Genomic DNA, 12,611 nt, shown 5'->3' with positions numbered 1-12,611 from the left:
GAACGTTTTAATAAAAAAGCCTGCGGTCATCTAATGAAATATTAAGAGTTCATTCCCCCACATGTACTTTACTTATTATTGCTGGTACCTCTTATGAAATCTGTTTGGTTAACAGTGCATTGAATTCAATTTAGCGAATTAACCGTTTCGATTTTAATAACAGTGTCTCTGTCTATGTTCCAGACATGATTTAACCCTCTTTATTTTTTAATAATATCTTTTATTTGGAGTGTTAAGGCCCAAAATGACAAGCAAACCTTCAACACAACGGTCCTCCTGTTCTTCAAATGTGGCTTATTTGTTTAGCAGGAGTTTTCATCTCATATAGTTTAAAGCTTTTGTAAGTCACGTTTAGTCAGTAAACACTCCAGGTTCATGCCAACATATCCCAAAAGTCAGTCATCTAACCAAATAATACCCACATGAAGAATGGTTTCAAAATGCAAGAGTAACACAAAGCAAACGGCCTCGGTTCAGTCCCCTGTAACCCGTCCTATCCCCCTGTCACGGGCCGAACTAACGCTTGTGTCCCCGCTGCAGCCGGAAGAACTCACCCTTCTGCTCATCAAACTGCGCCGGCAGCAGGCGGAGCTTAACAGCCTCCGCGAGCACACGCTCGCCCAACTCATGCAGCTAAACCTCGACGCCGCCAACCCAAAGGTCAGCCGGATCACGCGTGTTGCTTACCCGTGCACCCCCGAGTCAAGGGCATCTCAGTACCCCGCTAAACCCTGCCCACTCCCTCAATCCCGCCCCTTTTATTACATATTTTGGTGTTTTTTGTTCCTCATTGCTGCCGCATGCTGTTGTGGATTGATGCTAAGATTTAGGACAAGTATCTCTTTCTGTCCACTAACATTTAGAAATCCCTTCAGCCCTGTAGATCAGAGATCATGTTTTCAGCGTTTGTAGCATGAATGTAGTGACGCGGTTTAAAGAACATGATCCTCAGGTGTTTAGTTTTTCTTGGTTTATGCAGGTTTTGCTTTTATTCTGATGTGCTTATTTGGCTTGCTGCGTTTGGCTTATTGAAGTATAGGGCTGGGTAAAAATCATGTATGAATATTTGCTCATTATTTTATTTGTTGCTGACCTATGGTCCATGCTTTTATTTGCTCTGCACAGATCTCATTCTCCGAGTTGTTGCGTTATATTAACTTTTTGTTAGTCTGTAACAGTGAAAAATATATTGAAACAAATCAATTTCTATATAAAGTAAACCCGACCCTTGTTAAAAGATTAGTTCACCCAAAAAAAATAACACGTTCATGCCATTCTAGAATCCAGATAAATATGATGTCCTTTTAGTGAACTTGCCTAGCAAAATTAAAACTAAAACAAAGACATATTGGCACTAAAGTCATAAGAATTTTACAGAACCAAGAGACAGATGACATAAAAAGATCCTGAATATGACAACATGTGAATAACTTGAAATCTTAATGGTTCTCTATTAACATTTTGAGTGCAATATTTGGCCATAAAGTCAGGACAGATTTTACTTCTGGGATGACATATGAATATTCATATTTGGGTGAACAAGTCAGAATACATGTGAAACAGGTGAAGTCATTACTCAGCCCTATAGATGTGCATGATGGAGGAGCTTTGCTGTAAAGTCAGATTTTAGTTGCGGTTGTTGACAGCATTGAATGGCTTCTGTAGTCGTCGTGCACCTCTCCTCCTCTGATGCTCTTATCTCCACAGCGTCGCTCACTGCTCTCGTCTCTTCTTCTCTCTCTCTCTCTCTCTCGGCTTCTCTAGAGTGACATTCTTTCCCATCACCTACAGAGGAACCTCATGTACCTGGACAGTCAGGTGAGGGCCTTTCCTGTTTCTCACTTCCTGTCTCTCACTCACCGGTCGCCTCTTATTTCTATGGCTTTCGTTCTAGCACAGGTCAAACTCAGCCTTTCTCTCTGTCATTGTGCTTTTTTCAGGTTTAGAGTTCAGTGTACCTTACCTTATATTTCTTAGTTTTGAAGAAGTACTCAAATCTATGTCTGTTAAAAACACATTATGTCCCTTAGAGGGATAGTTCAGACAAAAAAAAAGAATTCTGTCATCATTTATTTAGCAAAACAAAATAAGGTATTTTGAGAAATGTCTCGATGGTTTTGTGGGGTTCAATGTTGTTTGGTTACCAACGTTCTTCAAAATATCTTCTTTGTGTTCTGCAGAAGAAATAAACTCCAGTTTGAAATGACCAGAGGGTGAATAAATGATGAAAGAATTTTCATTTTTGGGTGAACTGTCCCTTTAAAACAGCGCTACTAATGTCGAAGTAATAGACTGGCACATTAACTGATATTAATACAAAATTGATTCCTATTATTGTTGTATCAGACAACACAATAAATAATGTCTTGTAATGATGGTGATTTCAGTAAACACTGTTGATCTCTCAAATACACCTGATCTTGCTGGACATTCGGATGTTTTGACATTTCTGCTTTTGTCTCCTCTCTTGAAAATTCTCGTGACAGAACCAAGAAAGTGTTTATCGTCTCTTTTAATATTTTATCGTTCTGCTAAAGTGTGCCTTCACTATCCTGGAACAGAAAACCAAACAGTCAGCGTGCATGATGCTGTGCTCTGATAATAGCTCTAACTCCTCCTCCTCCTCATGTATTAGATGAAAGAAAGTGAGCCTGTAATCTTCATGATTCACACTATGATTGAGAACTCGGCGCCGAGGCCGCAGCTCTACCAGCAAGTAAGGGTTTGGAACACATGGTTATGCTCCTCCCCCTCGTGTCATGGGTCCGCCTCTTTGTTCCTCCACCTGGAAGCTCCACCCCCTCACGCGCCCATCCCGTGACGGTTTTGTTTCCCGCACATTCCATTGGTCTTCGTTGTTGTTGTTGTTTTTTGTTTTGAGAGTGAATCTGGTGTTGGCATGGCTTGAGTAAATCCAGCGGGCCGCTGGTGCTAATGTGTCGCTCATTAGCAATGACTTCATCCATCACGCCAGCATTCATGTGTTGACGGAGTGTGTGCTGTCCGCTGTGTGTTCTTTATAAAGAAGTGTGTTAGGGTTGATTTGATACAGACGAATAAGGATTTCTGTACAGTATTTGCAAAAGAGTGATTGTAGTCAGATTCACATTTGTACTTGCCCATCAGATGTTTTGTTCTGGCCCAAAAGTGATTTCATTTTAGCATAATTGTATTTATCAGACATTTCTGCACCCTTCTTATTGTATAGGTTTATATTTTCTACTTTTTTTGGTATTTGTCTTTTTAATATGTGTAAGAATTTACTTTTAGTAAATTGATTGAAAGCAGGAGTGTGTGCGTGCGTGAGACAGATGAGAAAATGTTTAAAGTGAAGAGTTGAAATTGAATGTTTACCTAGAACAGAATCCGTGGAGAACAAATAGATGCTTGGTCAACATGAAATCAGATTTGACGAGAGTTCTTTCATGTTCCTGGTATCATTGCCAATTATTTCACAATCTGATTCCTCTTCATCTGAATGATTTTCTGCTTCTCTTAATGTGACCAAGCTCTGTCATTTTCAACGCTCTGTTCTGATCATCACAGTCCAGTCAATGTCTGATATTTATAATCCAGTCCTGCCTCACTTTTCAATATTCTGTTTCACTAGCTGCGTTTACATGGACCAGTGTAATCCGATTAAAAATCCAATCCGAATGAAAACGCTCCTTATAAACACGTCGATCAGATTAAAAATGCCCAAGCCGATTGAAATCCGCTTGACAGGACATGTAAACACTTGATCAGATTAAAAACCGAAGTAGGAAGTTGTGCGCATGTGCGATGACGACGCTGGCTCGTACAGACGTAAGGGCGTATGACGCACGGAACGGAGCAGCTGTTGCTAAACTTCCCTGGAGTGAGTTTTTAAGTTTTTATTTCTCAGTTCCTTTTTAAAACACGATACATTTGCAGATGTACAAACATACTGTAGGCTAAAATATCTAATCATAAAATTTCATGTAACTGTTTTTACCATGGTAGCTGTAACGACCTTGCTTCATTGATATGTAGACGTTATTTTGCGTTTATGAATTGTACATTATTATTATGCTGGTGTCTGTGACATAAAATAAACACATCTGTGCTTACAACATTGTTTGAGTAGCCGTTTGTGTGAATATTATAATGATACCCGCGTCCACCGCGCCCGTCTCCGTTTACTGTTAATGCTGATATATGAATCCGCATATTATCACTTCTCAAATTCGGTATTGGCTGTTGCTAAACATTTATTCAATTATTGTTTGCCTGCAGATGCTCTTGGTACTTTTGTCATGGTTTTACCATGGTAAACCCGCATTGGATGTGCTCGTACTTCATTGGCACGAGACATTACTCTGCCTTTATAAACTGTACATTTTTTTCGTGCCGTTTGTTAAATAAAATATACACAACATGTGCTTTAAACACTGTTTTAGTGGGTATTTAGGTGAACACTTGTGCAGCGTGCGCATGTCAGCAGATTATATGGGATTATAAACTTGTCATGTAAACACGTACATCAGTCAGATCACTTCATTTACCTTTCATGTAAACGCTACATTCAGATTGCACAATCTGATTAAATTCAATCCCATGTGTCCATGTAAACACAGCTAGTGTCTGCGTTATGAAAATGAAACCGTATCATGTTGACTTTGTTCTTCCCAGAAACGTGATCATTTTGACAAGCCGTCCAGGTGACAGACCTGCACATGTTGTGTTCTTGGCTATTTTAATTTCTGCCAAAATCGTGTGTGTGTGCGTCTGTCTCTCTGGTGTCTGACAGCAGTCTTTGTGATTGTGTTTGGTACAAACTCTGTTTAACAGATTTGTGATTCTTTTAGTAGCAGATGGTGTTAAAGCACCTGTAGTTCAATGAGATAGTAAACTTTGTGTGTGTGTGAAGCAAGAGACTCATAATTTCCATCAGATTTTCCCATTTACTTTCTCGAAACGGCGTGGATGCAGTTTGCATGTTATTGTGTATCGTCTGGTAACATTGTGTACAGTCGTTCTGTGTATTTATATCATGTCAGTAGTTCTGTTCAGTCCACTGGAGTTTATTTAAATGATTGTTTTATAATAAATCTGTTTTGATACCCTATAAACGTCATGAACGGCAATCAAAGGACGAATATTTCATAATGTCATGAATGTGAAGCAATAATCATACAAACTGCTGTCTCAAGTGTTGTTGAAAAAGCTCGAGCTGATTCATGTTGCTTGCTCCATCGCTTCATGTTCAAAACACAGGTTTACGCTCAAAGCACACTGTAGTCCTGCATATATAACACTGTACAGTGTATTATATAATATATTCATGTAATGTCCTGTCATTCCAGCAGATGAGTCCCGAAGAGTTCAGAGAAACCTCCTACTCATACAGACCAGAGGAACTTGATATTGATGTACGTTTACCTTTATCTTGCTATTTAACGCTTTCTTTTTTTACCTAACAGTCTCTAGCTGCACAAAAGATGAAGAGATGTTGTTTTTAAAGATGATGTTAGCAACTTCTAGATGCATGAATAGAAATGTAACTTGGTGGAACTGAATTGGAATTGAAATGTTTTCAATGTTTGATTGTGGTCTGAAGGCGCAGCAGTGAGAATAAGTTCATCTGTGTGAGAGCAAAGCATTTCGAGCCGTCTGCTGAATGATTGCTGTTCATTAGCCGCCAGTCATGAACTGTTACTATAAAGTGTCAACGCTATTGATCAGACTGTTTATGGATATGATCGTGACTTTTCCGTTGTTTCAGGCGAAGTTAAGTCGACTTTGTGAGCAGGACAAAGTCGTGAGAACTCAAGAAGAAAAATTACAGCAGCTCCATCGAGAAAAGGTGGGAGAATGTATCATTTATAAAAGTGTGTGTGTGTAAGAGTGTGTTTGTTAGGCACGTTGTGAGTATGTGCAGTGTTATTGTTGTGTTTTGGTGCGTGATGTTTTTGCTTGTGTTTGTTTATAGCACACACTGGAGACTGCTCTGCTGTCAGCCAGTCAGGAGATCGAGATGAGCGCTGAGAATCCATCGGCCGTCCAGAGCGTCATTCAGCAGAGAGATGTACTGCAGAGCGGCTTGCTGAGCACGTGCAGAGAGGTGTCACGCGTCACCGCTGTACGTCACACACATACACACACACGCACAGGCGGTGATGAAGTGTTTGGCGGGCTCTCTCTAAAAGCTGTGATGTTCACAGGAAGTGGAGCGCAGCTGCAGAGAGTTTGATCGACTGGAGGCTGACGTCGCTCTGGCTAAGAGTAACCTGCTGGAGCAACTAGAGGCTCTCGGGAGTCCACAGGTGACATCATTCAACTCACATATACATGCATACTACACACTACATGCTGGAGACTGTGTCGAAATAGTATGTAACAACACAAACATTTATTTGGGTATTTGCGTGTGTTTAGACGGAGCCTCCCAGCCAAAAACACGTTCAGATCCAGAAGGAGCTGTGGAGGATCCAGGATGTGATCGAGGCGCTGAGCAAAAACAAACCCAAGAAAACAACTGAACCCAGTAAGAAAACTCACACAGACACGTTCTATACAGTGGATATTTATAAAGTTTTGGTTCATCTGCTTCAAAAAAAACCAAGTGATTTTATTTCTTGGATATGAATGTGTACATTTCTTTTTTTTTGTAGGTTTTCCTGGAGCAAATCCTCTATCAAACCTGCATAAAAGTGAAGTGAGTGTGAACGCTCCTCGTGTTTCTGAATGTTACACACTCGCACAATCTCAAACCCGCAAAACAAACGCTCGCCTGTATTCAGAGGTTACATCACACGATTCCTTATTATGAGGTTGCCCATGGCAGCTGCCTTCACTTTGCCGTTGTCTTGCGATCTGTAGGAGCCAGACCTCGTGCCCCCCCGGCCTCCTCTCCCGTACTCTTATGAGGGGGGAGAGCGCCCGCCTCAGCCTCACACGCCCCGTACCACCCCTCACAGGCCGGAAGACCGCAAGGCCGCCCAGCGAAACTGTGCCCAAAGCGTAAGAGGCAGCTGTGTACCGTCCCCGTCACCACCCTGTCACCCGATTCATCACCAACGTTTTCATTTAACCTGATGTCGTTGCTTTATAAACCCTTCATTAGTTTCAAGTTTGTTTTTGTTCGTGTCCCAAAGTTTTATTTGTGTATTTAGTTTTGCTGACTGTACTGTTATGTAAGTGGAAAGTCGACGGATTTTTCATGTGGTTTTCGCCGTCTTAGTGTTTATTTTTATTGCATAGCACCACTCCATCAACATCCCTGCAAAACATTCATTAGATAAAGACAAACAGACGCAGCATGTACCTCATTCTTTTGTGCCTTTGACTCATTTCCATTTTGACATTTAATTCATGGTCATGAACATCATTCAATGTCAGCACTGATAACTCCAGTGTTGTAGTGTAAATAAAGTGTAATCTCTGCTCTCTAGGGTCCAGATTACCGGCTGTATAAAAGTGAGCCCGAGCTGACCACGGTGGCAGAGGTGGACGAGAGTAACGGAGAAGACAAATCAGAACAGACTGTAGAGAAAGAGCCGGCCAGCTTTACCAAAGGTACCAAACATCATCACATCTGAACCCAGACTCTCAAACCTGACCTACCGTTGACTCTCTCTCTCTCTGATATCAGGTATAGTTTATCCTGTCGGTGTTGTGAGCCCAAGAACCAAATCACCCATGCCTGAATCCTCCACTATTGCCTCTTACGTAACCTTGAGGAAGAGCAAGAAACCTGATCCCAGAACAGTACGTGCATAGCTATAATAGCTTTCTACTTGCATGCTTTTTTGCAGTCTGCATGAATAAAATCAAATGTTTCAATGTTGCAGTCTCACCAGCAGCAGGACCGTCCCCGCAGCGCAGTCGACAACATGACCGGTGCGCTAGAGGTGGGTCGCACTCGCATGAGCGTCGAGGAACAAATGGAACGAATCAGACGACACCAGCAGGGGGCGCTGCGGGAGAGAAGACGGGAGGACGGCTCGCTGTCTCGTAGCCTCTCCTTCACTAGAGATAACCCTTACTATACACTACAGGTACCTGCACCTGTCAACATCCATCACACACTTCATCTGGGGTTCACTGGGTTGCCGGAAAGCCCCAAGCGCAACGAAATCCTGTTTGTTGGACGTGTGTCATGTGGCTGGATTTAGAACATCAAATATATTCTGATTGGCTGTGATTTTGTCTGCTAAACGTAAGATCACGACCTGACTGTCGAACAATACAGCAGACATGCTCAGGTGACCACAGGACTTGAATAACTCATGAAGCTCACAGCGGATCCACCGAAACTGTCGCCCGTCGGTCTTCAGTAACCCGTGACGTGGAGCTGAATAACCGAGTTTCTGTAAAAGCCGCTTGTGTCACGCACAGCTGCTCCGCGGGGCTCTTCCTCCCATAAAGCCACTCTGCCATAAGAGGTTTGTGTCAGACGGCGCTGTAATTCAACGGCGCTGAGTCATCATTATTCCCCACAGCAGTGTTACTGGCCGACCGCTTTCCTGCCGCTCTTCAGAAATGAGCATCTGTCAGAGTCTTGAGCGGAGACCAGAGTGTTTTAATGAGAAGTTTGTTCTTGCAGATGCGTAAGAAGAGCCCGTCGCTCTCGCCGGACGAACCGGACGACCGCAGAGACGTGTCGCTAACAGAACACGAGCCGCTGACAAAACAGGCCGACCCCGAGGAAAACTGCGCGACTGCTAAAGACATACAACCGAAGAAGGTCAAACCAGAGATTAAGGTACAAACGGACAACACATTAACATAACATGAACTGAATGATTAGAATACGTTCAGGTTTATTTCTGATCATCGCCATCTCTGTACAGAAGAAACCAGACATCTTCCGGACAAACTCGATCAAAGAGTCGTTACTCAAGAGCCCAAGTCCTAAACCCATGCTGAACGAGGAGGAAACAGGACCTAAACGCCCATCACCGGTGGAGAACCAAAGGACTCTGGCCACTCAGAACAGGTACAGCTCTTCCCGACATCAGTAACGTCCAGTGTTGTGCAAGTTACTTCCAAACTGTAATACATTATAGATTACTTGTTACTGTTATTTAAAAGTAATCCCTTACCTTACAATATTACTGTCTCAGAATTGTAATACGTTACATGACTCCTGTATACTTTTGAGTTACTTTTACCAAAATCACTACAGAAGTAGAACTTAACATTCTAAAATAAGTCTTTGAATTTTTGTATTTTCAAAATACAAAATACTTTTTGTCAATCAACCTCTTTAGACTGCTGATTTCTTGAATTAACAAGGCTATACACAAATAAATACAAAAAAATACTAGATTAAATGCATTTAAATACAAAATACTATTACAAAATAATAGTATTTTGCATTTCAAATGGATGTATTTGAAACACTGCCCATCCATGCAGTCTAATAACAGGGTGTCCGCGGATCCTTAAAATGTCTTAAAAAGTCTTAAATTCCATAATGTCAAAATAAGGCCTTAATTAGCATTAAAATGTCTTAAATCCGCGTTTCCAAGGTCTTAGAAATGCAGTCGAACCGACACCGTAAAGAAGATTTTATTTTAGTTTTAAAATCATGTACATCTCTTTGTCACGCAGAACAGAAGTCACGCAGAAGTCTATTCACGAACAGGAGATAGAACTTACTTGCGGGATTTTTGATTTGTTAATGTCTCGCGGGCGAAATGTTTGTTGTAACGCAAGCATTACTGAACATGTACTGAGTAAAGTATTACTGAAAATTGATTAGTAATGCCTTACACTACTGCGTTACAGCAAAAAATAATACGTTACTCTAATGCATTACTTTTGTAACGCATTACTCCCAACACTGGTAACGTCATGTGTGTACAAGCTCATCCTGTGCTCCTGTGTGTCTCAGTTTACAGAAGGCCATCATGGTACGTGTGGGCACAGAGGAAGATGAAGAGGAGGAGGATGAGAAACCTGCCAGTCCGGAGCAGGACGTCTTTAATGAGATGACCAATAGCAAACACAGCACGCTGATGTCAGGTGAGCGCGAGCTGAACGTCCCGGCTCTCATTAAACCTCGTCTCACGTCCTGTGTAACACTAACATCAAACGAAACATTGTGTGTGTAGTGAAGGCTGCCAATGGTTTATGAATCAAGAATATTTACGAAGAAAGTATGAGGATTTGTAGATGGTATTCTTTTTAAAAATCAAGCTCAGGTGGTTGTTCTATTAATGTATTGTATACAGCAATTCATGAAAACTAGTGATAACAACTGGAACATTTGTATCCATTTTATTCATTGATTTGTTAGGTAGCTGTGTAATAAATATAATAACCTTCAGTCCGTCTTCATCAAAAAGAATCTATTTCTCGTGATCATGATCTCTTGTCGCGTGTGACTAACAGCTTGTTTGTGTCGGGCGTGCTGTGTGTGATTTGCAGTGAACAGTCTGTCAACTCCGCCCCAGTCTCCAAGCTCCTCCTCCTCTCCCCCGCCCCCACCCTCTCCCCCTCAGCTGACGGACGGATCTCACTTCATGTGCGTGTGAGAGGAGACGCGGAAGAGTAAGATGACTTTAAGCACACCCACTACACTTCACTTTATTTAACAGAAGTGAATGTGTTTGGAGAACTATATATCAACTGAAAACACATCTATATCAGATTAGAAATTGGCCAGTAATTGTTTGTTAATTCAGTATCGGCCAAAAATCTCCTGTCTGTGCATCCCTATATGTTCATCTCAGTAAGTCCTTGACAAAACCCATCTGGGCATTTCATAGCAGCTTGCAGAAGTTTTCTGAGGAGTTTGGCACCAGTGCACAGCATCATAAACAGAAGTGAGCGTGTGAATGCCGTAATCGGCCTCTTCTCTGGGGAAAAATAAGGGTTCTCACAAATGAAGCAGTAATTTGCCTCCCAACCAGGATTCATTAGCATCACAGTGTCCCAGCAAGCATGAAGCTTCAGTAATTAACCATGTCATTAAGAGCCATTCTTGATGGTGAAAGTTCCAGATGAGGAGAGCATCTCATAGTCCAGCTCTGCAAAACACACATGAACCATTCAACGAAAACACGCGGAAAACAAACACTTTTGACTGTAAACATATGCATATGTTTGGCTCAATGGATAATGTGCAAAAAAGCAACATATGTCTGTTATAATTCTGCCGTATATACCGTATGATATGAACTCTATGTATTATGCTAATGTGTATTTGGAAACATGACAGTATTTGTTTTTTTGTCCACCAGCCCTTCACTGTCATCAGTAAACCCCAGTATGTGACAGGACGTCATGGCAGACAGGAAGTACTGCCCACTCCTGCATCAGCTGACCAATACAGATCATCCAGGCCTTAGTTCACCACAATCCAGTTTGCAACCACAATCCAAGGAAAAGCGCTACAGTTATACTGACGATTATTTATATTCCCATTACGGCTTTGTTTTTATGATGCATATTTTAGATCACAGAGTTTTATTCTGTTCTGTGTGAATGCGGGAGTTTAAGGTGCTGAACCCTCGTAAATGTACATTACGGCACCCAGATGCTTCAACAGATAAACATTTTATTCAAGCAGTGTAAGGGTTGTGTTCATTGTTTGCTTGTTTTATATCAATTTTAATCGATGGCTCCCAGTTGTACCCAGTGTTGGTCGATGCGATTATAAGTACTCATATCTTTTGCACTGTAACTCCCATTGATTCTTTTTTACTCGGTTGATATCAAACGATCCGTGTATAAACGATGTACAAGAGAAAATTTCACTAAGGTGCCACGGTACTGCTGCCGACGGACGGGATTTGTAAATGATTTGTATGGATATATAGTCTGCAATAGCCTCCACACTGTTTTCCGACACACTCATGAATGTTCCAGCTTACGTTTTATTTTTCTATGGCTGAGATATATTTAAATAGAGAGATGAGTAAGAGTATTACAGTTTTAAAGACGAGTATTACAGAGATTTGCTTTAGTTTGCGCTCGAGCGCTTTTTAAGCGTCAAAACCTAGAGGAGAATAGCACACGAGTGGTAATGGTTTTACAGTTCAAAAACAGCAATAAGCAGGGTTTTGGTGTTTAACTTTGATGTATAAACTGTACAATTCATGGTGTATATAGTGTACATCATACAATGAGCAGAACGGAGAACCATAAGAGGTTATGTATCAGAGTCAATATGCAAAATGTTCATATTTCATCTGTTTTATATCATGTGAAATAAATGTTGTTCTTACATATAATGCGGTTTGGACTTTCTCTTGTCTAGAGCGCTTCCTGTGCTTCATAAGATGGATATTAACAGTTTTCTTTACAATCTGGTGGAGGACAACATTTGCATTTATTCATTTAGCAGACGCTTTTATTCAAATAAGAGCATTTATCAAGACCATGAAGGCAATCAATTATTGTTTTATCTAATGGATAACAGTACAGTAGTATTTTTTTAAAGTAGATGAATATAACAATTTTAAATAGTTTAATATGTGGGAAATATCTCCACTAACTCATGTTAACATCATCTCTCAAAATAAATCAAGCATCTCTGATCATATGAATTCTCTTTCCTAATCTCCTGTCTACCAAACTGTACGAAACTCACTGTGAATACTGATTTCATTCTCAACCATCTACTGATACTCATTTTA

At 41.0% G+C, this 12,611-nt stretch overlaps 1 protein-coding gene across 38 annotated transcripts in view; it reads left to right on the top strand.

The window, feature by feature from the left end:
• The window catches only part of plekha5 (pleckstrin homology domain containing, family A member 5), a 90,004-nt gene extending 77,783 nt beyond the window's left edge, over positions 1 to 12,221 (top strand). For 11 of the 38 annotated variants that reach the window (XM_057324777.1, XM_057324775.1, XM_057324781.1 and 8 more), the window contains 18 exons: positions 541 to 660; positions 1,765 to 1,818; positions 2,636 to 2,716; positions 5,328 to 5,393; positions 5,747 to 5,827; positions 5,954 to 6,103; positions 6,186 to 6,287; positions 6,400 to 6,508; positions 6,636 to 6,679; positions 6,844 to 6,984; positions 7,416 to 7,539; positions 7,616 to 7,731; positions 7,815 to 8,021; positions 8,570 to 8,728; positions 8,817 to 8,962; positions 9,863 to 9,993; positions 10,399 to 10,521; positions 11,214 to 12,220. In XM_057324777.1, coding sequence (XP_057180760.1) covers positions 541 to 660; positions 1,765 to 1,818; positions 2,636 to 2,716; positions 5,328 to 5,393; positions 5,747 to 5,827; positions 5,954 to 6,103; positions 6,186 to 6,287; positions 6,400 to 6,508; positions 6,636 to 6,679; positions 6,844 to 6,984; positions 7,416 to 7,539; positions 7,616 to 7,731; positions 7,815 to 8,021; positions 8,570 to 8,728; positions 8,817 to 8,962; positions 9,863 to 9,993; positions 10,399 to 10,505 — 1,938 coding nt within the window. In that variant the 3' untranslated portion in view covers positions 10,506 to 10,521; positions 11,214 to 12,220. Of the gene's footprint in view, positions 1 to 540; positions 661 to 1,764; positions 1,819 to 2,635; positions 2,717 to 5,327; positions 5,394 to 5,746; positions 5,828 to 5,953; positions 6,104 to 6,185; positions 6,288 to 6,399; positions 6,509 to 6,635; positions 6,680 to 6,843; positions 6,985 to 7,415; positions 7,540 to 7,615; positions 7,732 to 7,814; positions 8,022 to 8,569; positions 8,729 to 8,816; positions 8,963 to 9,862; positions 9,994 to 10,398; positions 10,522 to 11,213 lie in introns of all 38 variants that reach the window. The other 27 variants (XM_057324812.1, XM_057324809.1, XM_057324805.1 and 24 more) reach the window with 16 other exon arrangements.
• Positions 12,222 to 12,611: the final 390 nt, after the last annotated feature.

This window comes from Triplophysa rosa, linkage group LG24 (assembly GCF_024868665.1).
Source record: "Triplophysa rosa linkage group LG24, Trosa_1v2, whole genome shotgun sequence".
Lineage (NCBI taxonomy): Eukaryota > Metazoa > Chordata > Actinopteri > Cypriniformes > Nemacheilidae > Triplophysa > Triplophysa rosa.
Note: the sequence above shows the minus strand (reverse complement) of the source record. Positions and strands in the feature narration are given on the sequence as shown.